The 24,104-nt window shown below is 44.4% G+C and overlaps 1 protein-coding gene across 2 annotated transcripts in view; it reads left to right on the top strand.

Moving 5' to 3' along the window:
- AP3D1 (adaptor related protein complex 3 subunit delta 1) overlaps positions 1-24,104 on the top strand; it is a 36,608-nt gene that overhangs the window by 8,077 nt on the left and 4,427 nt on the right. Inside the window, exons 2-28 of one of the 2 annotated variants that reach the window (XM_089535539.1) lie at positions 2,547-2,642; positions 3,345-3,425; positions 4,641-4,721; positions 6,268-6,375; positions 7,494-7,623; positions 8,720-8,859; positions 9,616-9,689; positions 11,913-11,962; positions 12,075-12,124; positions 13,315-13,363; positions 13,640-13,785; positions 13,915-14,063; positions 14,560-14,790; positions 15,143-15,374; positions 15,902-16,047; positions 16,938-17,079; positions 17,317-17,388; positions 17,783-17,858; positions 18,523-18,722; positions 19,373-19,446; positions 19,984-20,007; positions 21,093-21,294; positions 21,564-21,629; positions 22,201-22,299; positions 22,710-22,853; positions 23,300-23,347; positions 23,522-23,711. In XM_089535539.1, the coding sequence (XP_089391665.1) occupies positions 2,547-2,642; positions 3,345-3,425; positions 4,641-4,721; positions 6,268-6,375; positions 7,494-7,623; positions 8,720-8,859; positions 9,616-9,689; positions 11,913-11,962; positions 12,075-12,124; positions 13,315-13,363; positions 13,640-13,785; positions 13,915-14,063; positions 14,560-14,790; positions 15,143-15,374; positions 15,902-16,047; positions 16,938-17,079; positions 17,317-17,388; positions 17,783-17,858; positions 18,523-18,722; positions 19,373-19,446; positions 19,984-20,007; positions 21,093-21,294; positions 21,564-21,629; positions 22,201-22,299; positions 22,710-22,853; positions 23,300-23,347; positions 23,522-23,711 (3,100 nt within the window). The remainder of the gene's footprint in view (positions 1-2,546; positions 2,643-3,344; positions 3,426-4,640; positions 4,722-6,267; positions 6,376-7,493; positions 7,624-8,719; positions 8,860-9,615; positions 9,690-11,912; positions 11,963-12,074; positions 12,125-13,314; positions 13,364-13,639; positions 13,786-13,914; positions 14,064-14,559; positions 14,791-15,142; positions 15,375-15,901; positions 16,048-16,937; positions 17,080-17,316; positions 17,389-17,782; positions 17,859-18,522; positions 18,723-19,372; positions 19,447-19,983; positions 20,008-21,092; positions 21,295-21,563; positions 21,630-22,200; positions 22,300-22,709; positions 22,854-23,299; positions 23,348-23,521; positions 23,712-24,104) is intronic. The other variant, XM_089535540.1, reaches the window with a different exon arrangement.

Here is a 24,104-nt window from a genome sequence, read left to right as displayed (position 1 = left end):
CACAGATTCTACATTCATGGATTCAACCATCCATGACCTGAAAATTCCAAAGAGCAAACCTTGGTTTTGCCCTTTTCTATAAGGGACAGCTTTTTACCATCCCATTGTACATTATGGGACTTGAGTATCCTTGGATTTTGGTATCCATGGCGGGTCCTGGAGCCAAAATCCAGCAGATGCCAAGGCCCACTGTACATTTTAAACTGTTTTACTAGTGTCAATGATCTAATTCTATTTTAACGGTAGTTGGGCAGGGGTGAGTAACTGTGGAAGAGGTGACATATACCACTGTGGCACTGTAAAAACACAATACGATTCCCAGTTACTGTCTTCAATATCAGTAGTACTTCAATAGCAAATACATTTCTGTACCGCTTATCATCATTGCACTTAAGCATTCCCTAAACGGTTTACAGTCTGTTCAGCTTGAAATTTAGAAGAGGTGTGTTTGGGTATTTCCCCCCCACTGTCTTTGGCCATCACATCTTGGGTGACTTCAGAAATAACTCCTCATGTGAGAGATTAGGGCCTTTGCTGGCAAGTACAGGAGTAGCCGAGGCCTGTACAAACGCATGAGGGATTCCATGACACTAGTTTTCTCCTGCTGCGACATGGCCATCAAATATTTAGCAGGGGCACAATGTGTTAAGAGATCTGTTGCATACCGAACAAGGAGGCTCTGTCAGCATCTCGTGTTACTGCCGGAATTGTGAAACCTTCATGATCTGAAGGTAGATGTTAAATATGTGTTCCTGGTGTTTTCTGTAGTTTCCCCAACTTTTAGGGAAACAAAAGCCATATGTCACCCAATCTTTCCCCCATGCAGCTATCCAGGCTGTCTGAACAAATCCAGAAGGGTTCCTGCTGACAAAAAGGAGGTGAATTTTTCTCAGCATTTGCAGTGATTTTGCACACTCTACACTAGTCCAGGCACAAGAGAATATGGGAATTTAAAAAAAAAAAACCAGCAGTCTGTTTCTATTTTCACATTTCTAAAGAACTTCTTTTTATCTGCTTTGCTTATCTGTTGTGATGAGCAACAACTCTTTGAGTTCTCTGACAGAGGATTCTTGGCCTTGCTACTACCTCTGCTGCTATTTTAACTTGAAATGCTGGGGATTTCTGAATCTGCAAAGCAGGCTCTCAGTTGTGGAACTCGGTTTTTATTCCTGGAATTGTGTATACCACAGCCTTAAGTCTCCATGTCTTCTTTGTCCTACTGTCACCTCTTTGGGAGTCTATGTTTGCACTGTAGAGCCCTTCGGAATCTTGGTGCTGATTTGCCTTTTCAGTTGTGGCCTCATGTGCTTCTGTGATGGGGCAAAATCCCATGACTAGGAGCACGTCGGTCACATCGGCCGTCTCAGAGAGAGGCCCACAGAACAACAGGGGAGGTTTGTGTTCTTGGTGGAGTCAGAAGGAGGCTAGGAGACTCTAAAATCAGCTAGCAGACCAGTATAAACCATAGAGCAAAGCAATGTTAATAGCTTTTTAAAACATGTTTTTGGTCTAAATATATTTCTACTATTTGCCTTTATAATATACAGTACTTTAGTGACTTCTGTAGAAAGCTGGTATTATTACCAATAAATTGATGGCTTGCAAAGTCTTCTTCCCTTTATGCTGCCAGCCCAGGCTTAAAGAGTCACTACAGTTGCTGTTTGTTTTAATACTTAAAGCTCTCTTGGTTAAAAAAGGGATAATGTTTTATTAATTCTTATATCCTGCTTTATAGTCCCCAGAGTGGCTTGCACAGGAATCATGAAAGTGGAAAACAAATTGTTGATGTCCTTTGCCACCAGGTGAACTTCAGTTTATGAATGAGATATCTCCAGGAGATCGTGTATGAACATCCCTTCTCAGGTCTTGGAAATGTAGAGCAGTCATGGCTTCCTCGATGAAACCAGTCAACCTATAGTGCAGTCTCCCTCTTTCTCTACCTCTTCTATAATTCCACAGCATTGCTATTTTCTTAAGCAAGTCATGTTTCATGTTTTATCACGAGCATACACCACAATGCCCATCTTCTTTGGTGAATCTTAGCCTAGTCCAGTGAATTCCAAAGGACATGGTTCCCCTCCCACCTGCCATAGGACTTGAGAGAGCTAGGGGTGTCCTATGAGAACTCAGTTAATTGCTCAAAGTCCTCTCTGGGGTCATACATTTGCCTCTTCCCAGTCACCCTCTTTGGAGGGCCAGTAGCCTTGCTATGTCTTTGATCAGAAAATTCATTTCCAGCTCCTGGTTCTTCTGTCCTTAGAGAAGGTAACCTGCTGTGTCTCTTTGTGACTTCTGGTTGAAGGCATGCCTCTTGGCAGCTGTGGACAATCCAAAGTAGCAACTCGTGTAGACAATAACCTTCTTGGACACTTGGCTGGCAGCCCTGCTGCATTTCATCCTGGCAATTACGAAATATGTGTGTTCTGCAGACTAGACTAAACCTTTGGGTCTTAAGAGTGAAGTGTATCACCGTTTATCAAAACTCAAGGCACTGTTGGCCTAACACTTCCTTCTCCTTTCCTCTCTTCCCCCTGCTTTTTCTCCAGGCAAAATACATCTCCCAGTGCATTGATGAGATCAAGCAAGAGTTGAAGCAGGATAACATTGCGGTGAAAGCAAATGCCGTCTGTAAGCTCACCTATGTAAGTATCTCCCTTGCAGAGGTGTTAAGTTGCTTTGCCTTTCAGCCCAGACTGCTAGCAGGCACCTTGCTACCTGCCTCTCTGGGGAACATCCCAGGATGAGATGTTGGATGGCCTTGGAGGAGATTGTGTAGGCTTGTAGGAGCATTTTCATTTCCAGAAGTTGGGGGCCCGATTCTCATATCAGAGGAAGCCAGAATTGCAGGGCTGCTCAGTTTCTCAGATGAATAAAATTATTCTTATTCGATTCCACTAGTGTTCATCCCTCCTTTTTTGGCTCCCAAATATCCTTTAGAGAGTTATGGATAATTTTGGCATGCTTCTGGGGACCCTGCAGATTATTTTAGGCCCAGGAGAGACTTGGAGCTTAGAGTCCAAAACAAATCCTCCCCCCGCCCACCCACCCCCCTGAGTATGACAGGAGTGCAGCCCTAACCCCTAACAATTACTAACTCCTGAGCTAAAGAAACCAGGGAGCTCATATCTGTGGACTGCATAAAGTTAAAGAGATGAAGTAGCCCTGAATTTTAATTATTCTCTTGGGTCGCATGCCTACTTTGTGTTTTGTTTAAATTTATTTACTTTTGTTAGGCGAGTGTAAAACAGGATGTTTCTCTGCTAACAATAAATAGATGCATGTCCCAAGGATGTTTTCACCCTTGCTGTTCTGAAATTAACACCTTGACCTTTCTGCTTCCCCAGTTGCAGATGCTGGGCTATGATATCAGCTGGGCAGCTTTCAACATCATCGAAGTCATGAGCGCGTCCAAATTCACCTTCAAAGTAAGTAGCCTTTGTGAAAGGTACAGTTTAAAAGCCACCCTGAAGGTGTTGCGTCAGGGAGGCAAAGAACATTGGCACACTTTCTAATTCTCAGCAGTAGAGGCTGTTTGAGCAGAAAACCTGATCTGCTCAGACAGCCCTGCTGAGAAATCTCCAGCTTTTGGAAGAGTTGTCACATCCAGTCAGCACAAGACAAAGGAATGCTTTGCTTTTCATTGAGGTTTCTGTGATCTGAGCTGAAAATTCTCTGCATAAAACTCTACTGTTTTCCCTTTGCGAAGCAAAGTATATGTGCAAGCCAGCTTAGAAGACCAGTCTGACCAAAATCCAAGCAATCCATTGAGTGCTTCTAATTTTTAAAAGTGCAACAGGGTAGCAGCTATTATAGTTCAGTTATGTGATTTTCACAAAATTTGTCCTCGTGGGTGTGAAAACTGTTTAAATAAGTGTGACTTGCCTAAGGCCACCCCATGTTATGTGGCTGAGTGGATTTAAATCTCCTGGGTTCCTAATCTAACATCCAGACCACAACGCTGTAGTGATGTCTGTACTCTGCCACAGTTGGAAATGTAACTTATCTACGATTCTGGCTTTTGAGACTTTTGCTTTGCCCACAGATCTCTGGTTTTTGGGATTGGGATTTTGCATTTTCACAGAAGGATAGATGCCACCTTAAAAAGCTTAAATTACCAAGAACTTTGCACTGTCTTTTGTCACATCTTTACAGTCCTGGACTTCTAACTGATAACAGCTTAACTCCCAGCCTCACCTATAGTTTCTGTTGCACCCACAGCTGAATTATAGGCCTCTGGGTTTATCAGAAGCCATGTGCTTGACTGATATGAGCAGATTACTAGATTTCAAAAATCTCCTGAAAAAATAAGTGGAGCTCTTGACACTGACCACATGATTGTCAAATGACATATAGATGGGTTTAAGGAATATTGAACCCAGGAATTTGTTCAGGGTATCAAACCTGAACTAAGCTCATGGTCCTTACACCCATTCCTTTCTTCTTTTCAAGCAGTCTGTTCAGACAGGTGAGGAAGGTGTAATATGGTTCTAGATACTAGTGGGAATTGGAAACTCTTACCAGTGTGTATTGCGGATTACCTAGAGATTTGTTAGGTCTAGTTTTCATCAATCTTCTGCTATATGTGATGGCAACAGAGTATTTGACCTCTAGTTGTGACTTCTTTTCCTTTCATTCTGCAGAGGATTGGGTACCTGGCTGCCTCTCAGTGCTTTCACGAGGGGACTGACGTTATCATGCTAACAACTAACCAGATCCGAAAGGTGAGCATTTGCCATGCAGAAAAGGGTCTCATGCCATGCTGCTTTTTCCCCAGCTCGATCTTCCATGCATCTGTGGTTTCTTATGTTTATTATAATTAAATCTGTATGTCACTCAGCAGTATACATTCAAAACAGTTCTCATGTTTGACAGATAACAGGTAAAAACAATAATGTGTTGGATAAAGACCGATATGCATAATCTTGGGACCTAACACCATGGGGACCTATGGGTTGATGGTTTGAGAAACTGCAAATTGGATAGATATTGTTACATTTCCCCTTTATATATATTAAGAGTATGATTCAGATTTGTTATGAGAAGTCTGTTTCTGGACAGAGATGGCTTAACCATTGTGCCCTGAAAATCTTTCTTTTGGACTACTGTAACACATTTTAAGTGGAGTTTGTTTATTTATTTAGACCATTTGCACACCATCCTTCAGCCAAAAGGCTCCCAGAGCAGCTTACAAATTGTTAATTTCACAGTTCCCTGCTCTCAGGCTTGCAATGTAATACAGTACGAGGAAAAAAGGGTGGCAGTAGGGGAGGGCATTAAGTCCATCAAATGCTAGCTGCAGTGTTCTCCCTCAGAGGCCACAGCAGTGCCATTTGGAATGGAGTAAGGGCTTCTTGCCAGCCTGTGGGACCAAGGCACAGTGGAGTGGGGCCTGGTTCTTCTTCTCTCCTTCAGAAGCCACAGCGGTGGTAGTCAGAATGGAGGGAGGACTTCTCATCAACCACTGGGACCAAGGCATGATGGAGATGTGCTACAAACAAAAGATGAATTAAATGGGGCAAAATGGGGCTGCATGGATGAGGATAGGGACAGCAGTCAGGGAGCCCTAAAAGGACTCCATAGGCTGCACGTTACTGAATCAAATTCAGCGTGCTGGTCCTGGACTACAGAGCCCTAAATGACTGTGGCCTGGGTCTCTATAGAAATGCCTCTCCATGAATCAGCCTGCCCATGTTGTTAGATCTAGGGGAGAAGTCTGTTTGGTTCCCCCCCCCCCCTTAGGGGAAAATATGACTGTCTGCAGTGGCCTCCTAACTTAGAAAAGCCCTTACCCAAGATTTACATATGCATCACTGAGTGGCATTTCTGTGCCAGGCTAAGACCCATCTGTTCAATTGGGTATTAGGTGCTTTCAGTCAGTCTCCTGACTGATTGGCTGTTGACTTTATTTCCTTGTTTATTTATTGTAAGTTATTGCTGCTTTAACATTGTTAAATGGAATATAAATAGGATGGGCGGGATATAAATAGGATGAAAAATAAATAAGTAATTTATGTCTTAACGCATGCACATTAAAACAGCAGCTATAGTGCAAGCAAAGCCACAACAGCATCTGAACATCATAGCTGATAGCAGGCAAGATTCCCTCATAGGAAGATTTCAAAGGTGATGGTGCAACAACCCTTATAGTTTCCTTCTGCTGCTTCCCAGAAGACAGGCACACCTAATGGTGATCTCTGGATGTAGGTACATTCCCATGGGAAGACTAACTGTTCTTTGATTTTCTCTCTCTCCCCATTCTGTTCCTAGGACTTGAGCAGCCCCAACCAGTATGATACAGGAGTTGCACTGACTGGTTTGTCCTGTTTTGTGACTCCTGACCTTGCTAGAGATTTGGCAAACGACATCATGACCCTGGTGAGTCCCAGGATGGTGATAGACCTTCAATGCCAGCGCAGTTTGCTTTTTCTGTGGCTTCTGACTGCTACCTGAAAAGCCCTTGAAAGCCTTTACCCCTCTGCTAGGCTCTGTATCCATTTCAGATATTCTTCAGGAGATAAGCTGAGCAGTGGTTTGCACTGAGAGCTACCGCTGTTGTTCTTACTTATCACTACTACTAAGTAGTGGTCTAGGGATCAGTGCAGTCCACAAGTCATTAGCTAAAAGCCCCTGGGAATTTTTCAGGAAAGAAATACACTTAGCCAACGGACATAAATATGTTGTTTGTACCTGGTGTGCCGCAAGGGGAAAAACCAGATAATTTGGATGCCCTGCTCTAAGTACTCATCTATAAGAAAGCAGGGGATCTTTTTTCTTGGAAGTAAAAGGACAGCACATTTAGAAGAGAGTTCTTTTTTCTGTTCTGGGTCGAGGCTGTCCTTCTTGTGCTCTTTTTTTTATTGCTGCATGTATGCACAATCTAGCCCCAGGATCTTTTGAGTTGTGCTGGAATTCCATGGTAGAGATGGAGGATCTTTCTTGGCTTTGGATTGGATCATCCTTTCGAGGAAGGTGGTCTGAAAGTCCCTGGGTTAGTTTCCCCCTTCCATCCCAAAACTAATAGGCCTGTAATTCTGAATACAGTTCCTCCTGGTGATAGCAGCCTTTCCAAAAGGAGCTGCATTGTGCAGGGTTATGGATTGAGGGGCCTATGCCAAAAGAGCAGCTTTGCATTTTAGAGAATAAGCCGCTCACTGCTGGCACTGTGATAGCCACAGATCTATACACATCTGTACTCTGCAGTAGGATAGATCTGTATGCTTCAATCCCTGTTCATGAATATTTTGAGTGGTATGGCTTTTTTGTTTGTTCTTTGCACCTCACAGTGCCTTCATAAACAGCTGCATGGCCATGGGGAACCAAACCACGTCCAAAGGGACTCTCTCCCGACCCCAGCAGTTTTTTAATAGTGTGTCTGTGTGCAGCAGCGGGTGAGGGATCTGGTTAGCGAGCTGTGGAATAGCAAAATCTTTGCTTACTTATTGTGAGAACACCACACCAAGAGCTTTTCCTCCTCTCTGTTCTCTCCCCACCAGATGTCTCACACGAAGCCTTACATCAGGAAGAAAGCAGTGCTAATCATGTACAAAGTGTTCTTGAAATACCCTGAATCCCTTCGACCTGCATTTCCCCGCCTTAAAGAGAAGCTGGAAGATCCAGACCCTGGTGAGCGAGTTGGAGAAGTGGGGGGCAGAAGCTTCTGAGGCCTGAGGGCTTTTGGGTGACTTTTTGCTTTGGTGGAGGGTAGCTATCCACAGAATTAGCTAAAACTGGATATGAAAGGCTGAGATCAGGGTAGGGCAGTGGTGAGTAAGAGAAGAGGTGAAGATGTGAGGGAATCAATGAGTCAGGACTTCAGCTTCCTCACCAAATGCATCATTGTGTGGCTCAGATTAGATGTAGTAGATAACAGCTACTGAATACAGCAGCTATTCCTCAAAATGCCAGATGACTGTGTTTTTACTCCTCTGTCATCTTGTGCGTAGTCCACAAGCCAGATCTTAAGGTCCCCATCTTTTCAGTCTTTCCCATCCGTTCTCCCTCTGGGGAAAGGGGTTTTGGGAAGGCCGTGAGACCAAGGAAACTCTTGTGGATTGGCCTGAAGACCCAAGCAATCAAAATTAGGCCCATGAGCCAGGAGTTCTTTTCTACCTGTGTCAGCCCTGAATACAAGCCTCTGCAACAGATTCTTTCTGGTAGCCTTGATCAAGTCACTTATCTACTCACTCCTTAGTATTGTGGGGAACATCTCTGGCAATGGGTATCCCCAGAGTATTCAAGCACTCTGCCACTTGAACATGAACACAGCCGAAAGGGACAAGAAAGTATTCTTCTCTTTTCTGTGCGTGCTATGAATGCATAATTCTGTACAGCTGGAAATGATGGGAAGGAGACCTTTCTTTATGTTAACGTGCATGCCTCCCAAGTCGAATGTAGGCTTATGTTGGTCATGAATTTCATAGCAAGGAAGATTCAGAGGCATTTTGACATTGGCTTATTCCGAATACAGCCTTCAGCACCTGGTATTTCCTGGGAGTTTCCCTTCCAAATATTAACTAGGTGTCAATCTTCTTAGCTTCCAAGATCAGATGGGATCTGGCTGCTTTCAGGTTATTTAGGCATCAAATATCCCTTGGTACCCTAGATTTCTCTGCATCGATTTTCTGCTTGTTCATGTCAAAATTAGATGTCTCTTATGAGTCCATTGTCCCTATAAGTCCATTCACTCAGACTCTTCCCTCTTCCTCCTCCTCTTTCCCAGGCGTTCAGTCAGCTGCCGTGAACGTTATCTGTGAGCTGGCCCGGCGCAACCCAAAAAACTATCTTTCCCTCGCTCCGCTCTTTTTTAAGCTGATGACATCGTCCACCAACAACTGGGTCCTCATTAAAATTATAAAATTGGCAAGTATTAGCAAGTGCCAGCAAAGAGTGTCTTCTTTGTTAGCGGTGTGAAAGAAAGAAAAGAAAAAAGCAGAAGCGCTATCGTCACTTAAGAGGTGGTGGCAGCAGACACAGAAGGAAGGAAGGAACAACAGCTTGCATAATTGGCTTGGAGAAAAAAATATTGCCTGCTTCACAGCCTGTGTTTAGTTTATATCTTTCTGTGGGGAAGATGTGAGGTGCACACATGATTGTCCAGAGTGGCCATGAAGGTCTTTGCTGTGACATTTAGAATCCTAGAGTTGGAAGGGGCTTCATGGGTCATTGTATCCAATCCCCTGCTCAGAGCAGGATCTTCAGTTAAAGCATCCCCAGCAGCAGGTACCTGACCATACTCCTTGTAGATGTCCATAGAAGGAGACCCCACCATCTCTCTAGGCAATTGGTTCCCCTGCCAAACTGTTCTTGCTGTCAAGAAGGTCCTTCTGTTATATAGCTGGAATCTACTCTCTTGTAACACCCCCCCTGGGGCAACAGAGCACAGACCTTGACCCCCTCCTCTCTGTGCTAAGCCTCTAGGTATTTAAAGAGTGAAATCCTGTCATCCCTCAGTCTACGACTCTATGAGCTCAATCCCACTTCAAATCCACCCAAAACAGGAGGCACTGTGGCATGCCACTTGTCATGCTACTATGACTAATAGTGTCTTCGTGGCCCTTTATAGAATCTGGAGACAGCTGCCATTTCCAACAGCCTTTCCTTTTCCTTGTCTTGCAGTTTGGTGCTCTCACTCCCTTGGAACCCAGATTGGGCAAGAAGTTAATTGAACCCCTGACCAATCTTATACACAGGTAAGGACTGTTTTTTTGGTTGGCAGCAGTGGCTGCTTTGGGGGGTATAGGGAACTGTATTTTTTTGCTGTGTTTCAACACTAGAATTCATTTAGTCCAGATGATACTAGTTTGTTTCTGATCAGCACAAGCATTCCTGTGTCTGGGCAAGGTAGTTATAAGGCTCTTGGTTCTTCAACCAACTTTTGGATCATTTTTTCAGAGGCTGGCTCAGTTGCCGTGTTTACCATGAGGGACTTTTTTCATTTTACGAGTCCCCCAAGACAGTGCCACCTCCAGAATGCTTTGGGAAATTTCCCTTTCTGTAGTAGACTACACAGAGAAGAGTGAAGCATCCACTTAATCTTCCTTTCTTTCTCAAACAGCCAGCGTGCCCTCTTCCAATTACCTAAAGAGGGTAGAGTCCCTGCCCAAGATAAAAAATTAGTCTGCTCCCAAGAAATGCAGCAAAGTGGACAGTATGTATACTTCAACCCTCCGACACACCCCTGCTCCAGTCTTCTTCCTCCCCTTCTCCCCTTGCTCCCATCCCTGCCTTAGTCAGCTAGATGTTGGGGCTTCTAGTGGAGAAGCTTGGAAGATTTCCCCAGAGATAGCAATGGTATTCTAGGCTTCGAAACCAGTACACCACACTAGCCCTCTAAGTGCTAGAAATTTGAGGACTGAAGCAAAATGAGCTACATCCTTGGTTAGCACTAGCTGGAGTTTACTGCATTTCCCTTGGTTAAGCCTCTGGAAGTAAAATGATACCATGGTTTGCTGCATTTCCATCCTACATTGGAGGTGGTGCCACATTTATAAGGCCAACTCACAATCTGAGAGGGAGGCTACAAATGGGAAGAAAAGACAGGAAAGAAAGAGGCTGAGATGCAAATTTAACTACTTTGGTCTGCTACATGCAATAGTGCTGGGAGAGGGAGGAGAGTTGTCCACCCACTTGGGGGTTTCCTCATGGCTTTTCAGGTAATAAAAGACCGTGGACAGAGTCCTGGGAAAGAAGTGGTGGATTTGTGACTTCTGGTTCCACCGCTTGTATCCCACAGTGCTTTGGTTCTGACAGATAATGCAAGTTGCATGAGTCGCCACTGTGTGTTTCACTGGCACTCCTGGCTTCCCACTGAACGCAGTCAGACAGGACGGTGACCAAGGCCGGGCAGATAAGACAGAGGGGCTTCTCCCTGTCTGCTGGGTCATGGTCTCAGCTCCCTCTGGCAACCTTCACACTGAAACCAGAAGGAAGGGGCTGTGTGTTGCTCTAGTCCTTCCTCCTTCGCTACCTGTAGCAGCGTGCTGTGGCTCACCCTTCCTTATGTGTTCCCTTACCTCTCTTACGGTTTTTGGAGGCACTGGCTGTATGCTACTCTAGCATTTGTAAATTGTCATTCTTGTATCAAAGATATCTCTGTAAAATTTTCAGTAAGTGGCATAAACTAGTCTAGCAGCCATGGGACCACACTACCTGATGTTTCTTCCAGGAGACTAGTGACCCATTGTAGACCCATTGAAAACAATGAGCCTGATATGGAGACTAAAGCATTCTGTTGACTTCAGTGAGTCTGCTCTATTTGGGATTTGCATTGGATTGATCCCTAAATCTTGCATAAATCTAAGAGAACCTTTGGCTACGTTAATATTAGTAAAAGGGAATGTTGTACTTAGGCAATTTCTAGTGTATTTGCACTCTGAAAGGCATTCCCTATAGGGAAAAGAAGTTTTCTCAGTGTCTGTTTGATAACTAGTCGACATAGGTTGGGAACCCTGGGGTGAAACAGGTTTTTAGCTCTAGTCCACATTAGCACGAACCCTGGCTTGCATGGACCATAATCTGAGTGTCTACCTCTTCTGTGTTTGTAGAGGTATATAGGTTAGAGAGCAGAGAGTCTAGCCTAGTGGTTTGGTGTTTTCTTTCAGCCTTCCTTTTAAACCAGTTTCCAAAGGGATAGCCCTGTGAGTCTGTTAAAGCAAAGAGTTCTATATGCAAAACATGAAATGGCCTCTGGTCTACAAAGGTTTGTGTTACAATAAACCCTTTAAAGTGCAACAGTGTCATGGCAAAAAGGCATTAAAAAAACAAAACAAAAATAATGCTTTTATCCACCCTGAAGAAAACCAAGCTCAATGATTAAAAATTTTGGAATAAAGCTGGCTGTCGTCTTCCATAGCACTGGTTCAGTTGGGTCAGGAGTGTCCCATAACTTGGTCCTTCTGTCTTTTCCCCTTCAGCACTTCTGCCATGTCGCTTCTCTATGAGTGTGTGAACACGGTGATCGCAGGTAAGGGGGGAAAGCTCCCAGGCACAGACTGATTTTCTTCTGATTTAATATGTCTGCCCCTTTTGGAAAAGCTGCCACAGCTTAAATGCTTGCCACTTTGTGCCTTTTTCAGTTTTGATTTCTCTCTCCTCGGGGATGCCCAACCACAGTGCCAGCATCCAGGTAAAGCCCTTTTGTTTTGGACTGAGCTTTTATGTGTGTCTTGATTTGTGTCTTGTTTTGATTCTTGCAAATTAGAGCCCCTATTTAAAGCCTCCCAACCCTTTGCTTTAAAGATATAATGCTGGGCTAATTGGCTAGTTTGTCAATGCCCTTTCTTGTCAAGGATAAGAAAATTTGTAAGCGTTCTTTATAGCCACATCCAATAGGCCTTTAACATCAGGTCCAGCCATGTCAAGTTGCCTCTTGCACATTACTCAGATATGGCACTTTCCCATGACTCCATACTAGAGAGCCCTGGAATTGGTGAGCTATTTCTCAGCCAGAGAGCTGTAGCGTCTCTCCAAACTATAAATCCCAGGATTCCATGATAGTTCAAATGCAATCATATTGCTGTAATTGCATAGTCGTGTAAAAGAGATCCAAGAATGGGGATTCAGCAACAATACTATATTCCTCTGGCATTGTTAATAATAATAATTAAAAAACACAGTTTTTCAAAACCAGGGTCCCTTTCACACTACAAAACTGCAGTGTAGTGATTCCACTTGATGAACTGACATGGCAAATAGGAAGGGGCATGTAGAATTCTCAACCAGAGAGCTCTAGTACCTCTCCTAACTACGAATCCCAGGATTCTATGAGATGTAGCCATGGCAATTAAAGTGGAATCATAGTGCTATAGTTGTGTAGTGTGAAAAACACCCTGTTCCCAAGACACATGCCTTTCTGTGTCTGCTTGTTAAAGTATAGCATTGTCCTGTTATTTTCACAAGTGCTCTTGGTTTATGGAGCCCTGGTGGCGCAGTGGTTAAATGCCTGTACTGCAGCCATTCACTCAAAACCACAAGGTTGCTAGTTCAAGACCAGCAAAGGGTCCAAGCTCGACTCAGGCTTGCATCTTTCCGAGGTCGCTAAAATGAGTACCCAGACTGTTGGGGGCAAATTAGCTTACTTGCTAATTAGCTTACTTGCTGTTCACCGCTGTGATCTTTGGAATAGCGGTATATAAATAAAACAAATTATTATTATTATTATTATTAGTGTTCAGTCCAGAGCTGTTGCTGTTGCAAATTCAGACTCCTGCTTCTATCAGGGCCACAGTCTTGAGGGTGTTTAAAGTGGGCAGGGGAAGCAGAGCAAACCTCTCTTCATCTTGCAGGGAATACTAATGGTCTATGTTCTCTCTACAGCTTTGTGTTCAGAAGCTGAGGATATTGATAGAAGATTCAGACCAGAACTGTAAGTATGGGAGCTCTTGTCAATCCCTTGCTGAAGTCTGTGTCAACTGTAGCCCAGTCCCTGTGGGATTCAGGGGTGCGTTAAATTGTTATAAATTGGGTAGATAATCCCAGGGACTGGGTGTGACTGTTTTTCATCCCTCAGCCCCTCCAGATTCCCTGGACTGCCTTTTTGTTGCCATTCTCTTGCATACTTACTCTTACAGAAATTACGCTCTTACACTTTATAACTGTGTGAACTTTTTGTTGTTGTCTCTTCTCTCTCCCTGCTCCACAGTGAAATATTTAGGGTTGCTGGCAATGTCTAAAATCCTGAAAACCCACCCTAAATCAGTCCAGTCTCATAAGGACCTCATCCTCCAGTGCTTAGATGACAAAGATGAGTCCATCCGTCTCCGAGCCTTGGACCTCCTCTATGGAATGGTATGTCCGCAGTGACAGCCTTGCTTTATTCCAGACATACACACAATATAAGCAAGAGTTTGTGTGGGTTGCAGACAAACAAACTCTTGCTGATATTGTCTGTGTGTATGCCTCCCTTTCTTACTACAGGTCTCCAAGAAGAACTTGATGGAGATTGTAAAGAAGCTGATGATCCATGTGGACAAAGCCGAAGGGACAACCTACAGGGACGAGCTGTTGACCAAAATCATTGATATCTGTAGTCAGTCTAACTACCAGTACATCACAAACTTTGAATGGTCAGTTTCCTGTTGCACATGCTTTGAAGTACTCCCACAGAGGTGCCGGGATGGGTAGAAATGTTGCTGTGGCAGCCATGGGTTCAATGGTTATTATTTAGGGAGGGGCCCAATGGGCTGAAGAACCAAGAAAAAGGAGAGGGAGAAGAAATCACCTCAAAACGCAGTGTAGAAGTGGAGAGGATTTATAGAAAGAGAAGGCTAGACACTGGGGAAGAGAATAGACGCAAAAGGCAAGCTGGTGAAGAGAATGAGCAGAGAATGCCCAGGAGATGCAGGGGTGAAGAAAATAGCACATTTTTTGATGTAGTGGGAGTGGACACTGCAAGCTGCTCTGAACTAGTAGGAGAGACAAGGATATAAATCTAAATAATTGTGGAGTTGGGTTTACATACTCATTTGAATCAACCAATGCAAGCTTGCTAAGGATGATAAATTTCTCCTGGTTTTTCTGCCTGTCAAATGATGTCTGCTCCCCCCTTCTCACCTGCTTCAGGTACATCAGCATCCTGGTGGAGCTAACACGGCTGGAGGGCACCCGGCACGGTCACCTCATTGCCTCCCAGATGCTGGATGTAGCCATCCGGGTGAAAGCCATCCGCAAGTTTGCTGTCTCACAGATGGCCATGCTTCTGGACAATGCTCACCTTCTGGCTAGCAACACACAGCGGAATGGGATCTGTGAGGTGCTCTATGCTGCCGCCTGGATATGCGGGGAGTTCTCGGAGTAAGTGCCACAGGGTTTAGAATGGGGTCTGACATCTCTTTCTCTCCAGAAATGGGGTAGGATGGAGGATGTGTTTGGGGTGATACCTAACAGTCAGTGTGGTGTAGTGGTTGAAGCACTGCACTATGACTCTGAAGACCAGGGTTTGAATCTCCCCTCAACCATGGAAGCTCACTGGGTGATCTTGGGCAAGGAACCCTCTCTCAGCCTCAGAGAAAGACTAAGACAAGCTCCCATTACAGAACAAATCTTGGCAAGAAACCCCCCTGATGATTTTGCCTCAGGGTTGCCATAAGTCTGAAAGGCCTTGAAAGCGTACAGCGAAAACCTAACAGTCAACTTTCTTCTTCAGACACCTTGAAGAACCCCACCAGACCCTTGAGGCTATGCTGCGCCCAAAAGTGACCACCCTTCCTGGCCACATCCAAGCTGTTTACGTCCAAAACATGGTGAAGCTGTATGCCTGCATCTTGCAGCAGAAGGAAGAGGCTGGGGATAAGGAGGTGGCCCAGGAGGCCACCCAGATGATGATTGAGCGTCTGCCTCAGTTTGTACAAAGCGCAGACCTTGAAGTCCAGGAGAGGGTAAGCATAACTGCTCCCCCCCAAGATCTACCTCCCCCTGGGCTGAAATGTTTTTTATGTATGGGTCTTTGTTACCCTCTTTGTGGAATCTCCCATTAAACATCCTTATCTATTTAGAGCATTTATAGTCCACCTTTCAGTTCAAAGGGTTCCCAGAGCATCTTACAAATCATTGGTTACACAATTCCCTGCCCTTGGGTTTGTGATAATACATAAGGAAAGGGGGATGGCAGTGGAGTAGGGCAGTGATTGCCAACCTTTGATCCTCCAGATGCTTTAGATTTCAGCTCCCATAATTCCTGGCTGTAGGTCAGGCTGGCCAGGGCTTCTGGAATCTGAAGTCCAAAACATATGGAGTACCAACATATGGAGTTGGTGGGGGATTAAGTCCAGTGGCTGCTCTCCCTCAGAGGCCACAGTAGTAGCAGTTAGCATGGAGGGGGGGCTCTCCAGGGTGCAGTGGCACCGCAGCTGGCTTCTTCTTCCCTCAGCAGGAGAAAAACAGTAGGATACTCTTTGCCCCACAGGCTTCCTGCATCCTTCAGCTCATGAAGTATATCCACAAGCTTCAGATCAAAGAGGTGCCAGTGGCTGAGGAAGTGATGGCCTTGTTTGCTGGGGAGCTGAACCCTGTGGCCCCCAAAGCACAGAAGAAAGTTCCTATTCCAGAAGGGTAAGATCCTCTCCCACCAGGAGGACAATGTTAGTCTCAAGTGGTGAGGGATAGAGTTATAAATCCTCAACTGTGTTGTCCTCACAGTCAGGGACAAATAATTACAAAAGCTTTCTCCTCTCTGCAGAAGAAGATCAGCATTCCGCTGCAATAATCTCCCCACATTCGAACGTCTTGACGTTTATTGCATAGGAATTAATCTGCATATAAAACTTGTTTTTTAACACAAAAACTCGTTTTGTGTAGAGAAAAGGCTTCTTGTGTAGAACAGTGTTTTCTGTACAAAAAACGCTGTATGTGCAAGTGTTGTGCAAAACCCTGTTTTTGCACAAAAAACACTCATGTTTTTGTACGTAGAATAATTCTTCTGAAACATTTCAGGATGTTCAGATTCTGGGAGAAAAATATGCAAGATTCTTATTGGTTTGTTACTCTTCCCAACAGGTTTCCAGCTGTTAGGAACCTTGTTTTTTGACAGGGGAATGAATAGTGCCAAATATTCTTTCCATTCCTAGCCCCATTCTGAGGCAGTCTGTGAGCAGAAGGGGCACTGCTGTGCCCACTGATATTGAAATAACAGTGGAGGCACATATAGAAGGGAATACCCTGGCAATTTCTGGATCGTAATAGCAGGATGGGAATAGTAAATAATAAATAATAATAAAATCTTTATTTATAGCCCGCCTTTCCTTGGTAGATCAAGGTGGGTTACAAAGTACATAAATGTACAGTTCCACAATAAACAAATACAACTATAAAACAGCAATAAAAACAAGTTAAAAATTACAGATTAAAAAACTCACATATCTAGCTTAAAGTGCAAGTGCGATGGAGGGGGAGCAGATAGTGACCATGATGTACATGCTGAAACAAAAGCACTCTTTTCACAGCTTGGATCTTGATGCCTGGATCAATGAGCCCCCCTCAGAGAGCGAGTCTGAGGACGAGAAACCCAGGACAATCTTCCATGACGAGGAGCAGAGGCACACAAGGCACCGACAGCCTGAAATGGATGAGGAGGAGCTGGCCCGGGTAAGCTGACTGGGAACGGCTGGGTCTAGGAAATCCCAAGGTTACTCAAGACTTCGTTGGGTGGTTGAGACTCTTCTGTTGGTTACATCTTGATCAGCTGTGTCTCACTGCCTCTTGACTCCCCATCCTGCCCTCTTGTCGCTGGTAGAATTGTTGGCAGGTATGAGAGCTCTTTTTTTCATGAAACTGGGAACGTGCCCACTAACTGTACTATTTTTCTCCTTTCTCTCTTTAAAGCGCCGAGAGGTCCGGAAACAGGAACAAGCAAACAATCCTTTCTACATTAAAAGTTCTCCTTCCCCACAAAAGGTGAGTCTGGCTTCTTTGGGCTGGAATTATGAACCCTGGAAGTATCATTGCCCTAGCATGAGGTTTCTTGAGTCCTTTTTAGTTCAGGGGTGGTAAATGGTATGCTTTGGAGAATAAATCTAGCATTCAATCCAGCCCTATTGACTTTGCTTTTATTCTGTTTTTGTTAAAGTACTAAGAGTTTTTTCTCCCTTTCTGTGTTTTTCTTTTGTACAGTTTTGAGCTTTGTTTTACTGAATTGCTTTTACTCTTGTGGAGTCTGGGAATAGACTAAAAATTTTAGTCGCTGTTTTTCTGTTCAGAGATTTCTCCCTTCCTATCAGGCTGCTGTCAAATTGAACAATGCTGATGCATAATTTGTCTTCACTAACCCAGTCATTTTCTCTTAATCTAGCGGTACCAAGACAGTCCTGGCGTTGAGCATATCCCTGTGGTTCAGATTGACCTTTCGGTTCCCTTAAAGGTTCCTGGTAAGAAAATACCATGATTAATAAAATGTTGTTGCATATCTTGTATGATTTTGAAAGCTAGACAGGGACACCTCTGGTTGGTATTTAGATGAGAGACTACCAAATGAATACCAGCTGCTGTAGGCTATATTTTGGAGCAATTCCTTGCCTAAGAAAAACTTATGAAAGCCATGTGGTCGCTCTCAGTCAACAGGTGACTTGAAAGCACATACACAGACACTGTGGTCTCTGTAGTGAATGAATTAGGCCACTGCTACTAGAGAAATGGATGTTGGAGTTCTTGTTGGCATCATGGCTATTATTGTTGTAAATATAGTTGTAGGTATTACCACAGTTCACCTGCCAGTAAAAGTAGAGTTCAGTATTTCTTGGTTTGGGCCAATTAATCCTTGGCTGGCCCTGTATAAGGAGAAATGCCCCTTCAAGTATCGAGGTCTCAAGCCACTTTGGGCTTTGGGTGTCATCACTGATGATATTGGCAGCTTCTGGTCTGGATCCAAATGGCAGTTGGTTTATTCTTTTCAAGAACAGTCCAATTGCGTGCATACCTAAATTGATCCATCTGCTTCATCTGATAGCAGTCCTTTTCTTCGAAGATGCCAATAGTATGTTGCCCAGTCTTTCTGAAAAGTGCCTCTGCTCCTTCCTCCTCACAATCACACAGGCCTCCCCGTATCTGACCAGTATGTCAAGCTGGAGGAGGAACGGCGGCACCAGCAGAAGATAGAGAAGGACAAGAAGAAGCAGAAGCAGAAGAAGGAGAAGCGGGGCAAGAGCCGGCGGCATCCCTCCCTGCACACGGAGAGCGATGAGGACATCACACCCGCTCAACACGTGGACATCATCACTGAGGAGATGCCAGAGGTGAGTCCCATGAAAAAGGGATGAGTGATTTTCCTGGAAAAAGTGACATGGGGAAAACTTTCAGGTAATTTCCCAGCATGCTTAAGTAGCCTTATCTGATTTAAGTATTATATTCAAATCTTTTCTGTGGAAACTGTTTTTTATTATGATCTGTGTATATTGGGCAGTCAGCATACATAGCACTTCACAAAGTGTGTAACACTATAAAGAATATAATCTTCTCTAATATTTAACAAAGAATGTATACACCTGAAAGGGAACCTGTTTTTCAAAAAGGTCACATACTTAAAGCTATACCTGACATACTTTATATCAACATGTTTTAAATATTATATTTCCACTTTTCCCATTACAAATATTTCTTACCTTATATATTAACGTCAGTCCGCTTTTCCTCAACAGTTTAACTTTCCTCTGCTCGGGTATAACTACTACCTTCAACTTCACTCAGTCACTCTCTGCATGACTTACCAGTTCCATTTCAAGCGGAGGGAAAAAATTGTATCCCAAGGGGAAACTGTAGCAGGGAATAACCTGGAAGGAGAAACAGGATAAACTCCAGTTCTTGGCAGCATAGTAGATCAGGGGTAGGCTTCTCTTTTTCCTTGGCCTTCTTCAGATATAAGCTGGTTTTCTATCTGCTTTTTCAGAATGCTCTGCCCAGTGATGATGATGAGAAAGACCCCAACGACCCTTACAAGGCTCTGGATATAGACCTGGACAAGTAAGTAGAAAATTGACCATTTGTTCTTGGTGTCAGCTTGCCTTCTTTTCTGGAAAAAGCACAAGGTGCTCAGCTTGCGGTGAAAAGGACTGGGCTTTTGGTGCTCAAGCATTCACACTGTGGTCTTCAACTTACTTTGTGTTCCCAGTCTGGTGGGGGTGCCTTTGTTCTTTTATTCCTCCTTAAGCTTAAGATAGACTGCCATATACCAGAGGTGGCAAAAATTTGGCACATGGGCCACATGTTGTCCCCAGCATCCATTGTGGTCCCTGGAGCTCACCAGTTCACAAAAGTTTGTAAAAATCAGCTGATTTTTAGGCTATTGATTACCCCAAAACTGACCAAAATGTCCCCCCTCCAATGTATTATTTGGGTTATCACCCCCAACCCTTGCTCTACTCAAGTTTCTCACGGTATCATCAGGGCCTCTCACCTCTTCTCTTTCTCTACTCATTTGCTCTTTCCATTTTCGCATGGTTGCTTCATTCTGTCATCATGGTTTTTTCTTTCTTTTCTCTTTCTGTCTATCAAACACAGTCTGGTTTCAGGGAAGCCTGCCAGGTAAGACTTCTCTCTAGCAGCGTGGAAGCTAGCTGCTTCTGCCCAACACTGTAAAACTGCAGCATGGCCCAGATCCGTCACTTTCCCAAATTGCAGTGGAAGGTTCTGGTTTCAGTCATGCAAACAAATCCCAAGAAGTTGAATCGCCCATCTTGCCCTTGCAGGCCTGCATTTCTGCTTGTGTGGCCTACATTTTAAAAAAATCAAGTTAAGTTTGGCCAGTGCTCCTAATATAAAAGATTTTTTTTAACTGACCAGCTTGTTGGATTTTACAGTGTTTGGCTGCCTCCTTTCACCCTTCCCTTGCCCCTTAGTGAAATGAGAGTCCTCATGCCAAGGGGGGACCTGCAGTTTTTCCAAGACAGCTTGCTTCCCAAATTGCAGAATTAAAGGTCATCAAACAATCCATTTCGAAGTGATGTTTCCCTCTCTGCCTTTCCGCCCTCCTCCTTCCCTTGCAATGCAGGCGTGGGGAATGGGGAAACACTTATCAAAAAGTTGTTATATTTGGCATTAAAAACAGTAAGAAGGCAGGTCATGAGAAGGAGGATGTGGGGTAGGAGTTGACATGAATGCATGGCGGCTTTGTTCTGCGTAGGGTTCAAATAGAAATCCCAGAATCTAGGGCAAATTGGATCCCTAAACTTGCCCAAAAGTCCACAGGAAATCTCGCCCAACTAGGACAAAGTGCTCTTGGAGTATCATGAAAGTTTAATCTTTCATTGGGAATACCAAGGACAGCAGTTCTGTTTCTAACGCTCCGCAGAACATCCGTTCATCTATAGAGCTGCAGCCAGTCATCTCAGCTTTCTGGCAAGCAGTGGCTATCCTGGTCTGGCGTGTGTATGTTTTAGCAAATTGTCCACATTGGGTTTTGAGAGGAATGCAGTGTCAGATTTGGTTCTGGGCTCTTTTGGGCCAAAGAATAATTTGTATATTTTGGAAGCACACTGTGTACTCCATAGTTTTTCATGTAAGGGGACTTCCAGACCGAAGAGCTGGATGGATAAAGGATGATCTTCCCTGGACGATGTTGCTTTTCTGGAAGAGCCCATTTCCTTCACTTGCTTTTTCCCTTCAAAAAGGCCTTTAGCAGACAGTGAGAAACTGCCCGTGCAGAGGCATAGAAACGCTGAGGATCTCAAGTCACCACAAGAAACAGAAGCACCGCCTGTCGAGAAGAAGAGCAAAAAGCCGAAAAAGAAGGAAAAGAAACACAAAGAAAAAGAGAGGGAGAAAGAGAAGAGGAAAGAACGAGAGAGAAAAATCGAGGAGGAAGACAAAAAGGTAATTCTAGCTTCTGGCATACCATGGTGAACTTTTGCAGCTACAGACAACAAAATTAGAAGGTTTTACTATGCAATGTGCCCATGCAATGTCTGTTTAAAGACCCCCAAAGAGGTCCTTCTTATCCTCTTCCACATAACATCCCTTCAGATATGTAAAGGTATTCAACTTTTAAAAGATGGCTGTCATATCATATCATAGCCAGCGTAATGAAGTGCTTTGTCTCTGCAGTCGTTACTCAATAATGCTATTTTTCTGGCTCATTCCAGGTTGATGACATGGACTTCTGGCTTTCTGATGCTCCACCACCCCCTGCTGCGGCTACAGAGGCAAAGGTCAGCCTTCCCAACCTAGAATAACCCTGGAAAGTTTAATATGGGGAATTTTAAGATGATAAATTAGAATTTATACCATACCATGTAATACATTAGTTATTTGGAGTATTATATGGCTATGTGCAATAACAGTTTTGAAGGCTCTGAAAAAAAGGAGAAACATGTAACCCTTTTGTTGGACTGCACTTCCCATCACCCCTAGCTAGGAGTGAGAGGAACACCTTTCCAGCTCCAGGAATTCCTAGATGAGTGAGATTGTCTAGATCAGTGCTTTTTAATCTGATTTATGTGGGGCACTAGCAGGGATTTTTTTTTCCTGTCCCTTCCTTCCTGCTTCTCCTTTATGGTTTATAAGCTGTAAGCCAATTGCCCCCAACAAGCTGGATGCTCATTTTACCAACCTACGAAAGGACAGAAGGCTGAGTCAGCCTTGGAGCCTCCTGGGATCAAACACACAACCTTGTGGCTGAAGGACTGGCATTTAACTACTACGCCACCAGGGCCAGATAGTCGCAGCCTCTGCCCCTTAGACCTGGCTGGTTCTGAGTATTCCGATTGGCTTCTTCACCAGAGTCCGCTGGAAATGAGCACCGACACAGTTGAGCCAGAGGAAGCCAAGAAGGAGGACCGAGAGGAGGACTTGGACTTGGAGGAAGAAGATGAAGGAAAGGTGAGTGGCTTCTCCATCCCTGTGATTGCCAAGGATGGTGTTTGCCAGTCTCAGACAAGGGTGCGTGGTGTATGCTTATCCCTAAATCACCCAGTCAGCAGGGCCAGTAGTTATTCTGGCAGAGGATTCTGGGAGTCATAGTCCAAAACTGTTGCTTTTCCAAGCTCTGGTCCTGAGCAAGTATTAGAGCCATGCTTGTTGGGGAATTCTGGGCATCATAATCTAGAATAGTTATTGTACCAGGTTCTGGTCCAGAACAAGTAGGGGCCATGCTGGTTGGGGAATGCTGGGAGTTATAAGCCAAACAAATTACTTTTCCAAGTTCTGGTCTGGTTAGTGTTAGGAAAGAGCTAACACTCTTTTCTGCTGAGTGAGCCAATGACTGACATGTGGTTTGCCTGTCCTAGTAGAAATCCTCCAAGCACAAGAAGAAGAAGAAGCATAAGAAGGAAGAGAAGTCCAAGGAGAAGAAGTCAAAGAAGCATCATGGCAGTGGAGAGGAGGCCCCGACGGAATCCGTGCAGAACGGGACGCTGGACGATGAGCCATTGCCGGTGAGCCAGCTATCATCTTGGGGATGGCAGCAGAGACAGAACTGCACCTCAGTGGCAGAGACAGATATAAAGGATGTCCTTGGTTCTAGTACATGCCTTAGTTAGATGACTTGGTGGTGCAAGGCATGGGTCTCCAGGATACAGCTGCCATTCCTGGAGCTTTTTAAACATCAGTTTTAATAATTGAAAAACAGTTTAAAACATTACCATTAAAAATAGGACCTTTCACAATGTATTGTCTCTATCTCCCTAAGCAGTCAGCCCTCAGCTTAAACAAAAAACAGAAGTCATCCCTTTACCTACACAAGGATAGCAAAGGGGGCTCCAGGCTACTGTCTCTAGGAAGGATGTTCCAGAGCCTGGGAGCAGCCACCCGAGAAGTCTTTCTAACTCTGATGTTTCCTTTCCTGCCTGGCAATGACTTCTGATTTTTTTTTCCTTTCCAGCCTATGTCAAGTTACTGCCTTCTTGCTGAAAATGCATACATCAAAATGGTGAGTCTGCTGGTTTCTGTCTTCTTTGTTCCCTTCCCCACTACTATGAGCTCTTTGACCGAGGATGAACTTCTGGCATCTCTAGGATTTTCTTTTCAGCAGCAGTTCAGTACTCAAAAGGTCTGGCATTTGTTTGTTTTTTAACCTCCCCCAGTGACACCTTCCTTTTTGCAGACGTATGACATTCAGGGCAACCTCCAGAACCACGGCCAAGTGACCGTCTCAGTGATCTTTGAGAACAAGTGCAGCAGTTTCCTCAAGAGCATGGAGCTGAACGTCTTGGACTCGCTCAACACTAAAATGCTCCGGCCAGAAGGCGCCTCCCTTCATGATGGAATCCCTGTCCCTTTCCAGCTGCCTCCTGGTATGGACAGTGCAGATTTTTTTGGGGGGGGGGGGCGGGGGGATGCTGGTGAAGTCTGAAGTTAGATTTTCTCCCTTTGTAGAAAGTGTTAAAACCTCTTACCTGCCTTCTGAAATCAGTTGTGTGGTAGTAACAGGTGGGAATCATCCTTTTTTGGATGCAGTCTCATTCAGTTTCATTCCACTGCTGCCCTTAGTGCAGAAGTGAGCAAAGTTTGGCCTTGTGCCTGCATATGGCCCTTGACCCCTGGACAACTCTTGCTCTGTCTCCTCTCTCTAGGTGCACCTTTTAAATTAGTTGAACAACTCCAAGATATGGTTTAACATGAACAGAGGGCCTTTTTTAAAGCTTTTTGTGGTCTATATGGCCCCCAGAGGGCCTGAGAGGCAGGGA

Source organism: Sceloporus occidentalis, unplaced genomic scaffold, assembly GCF_023333645.1.
Source record: "Sceloporus occidentalis isolate IW3139 unplaced genomic scaffold, rSceOcc1.0.p SCAF_8, whole genome shotgun sequence".
NCBI classification, from domain to species: domain Eukaryota; kingdom Metazoa; phylum Chordata; class Lepidosauria; order Squamata; family Phrynosomatidae; genus Sceloporus; species Sceloporus occidentalis.
Note: the sequence above shows the minus strand (reverse complement) of the source record. Positions and strands in the feature narration are given on the sequence as shown.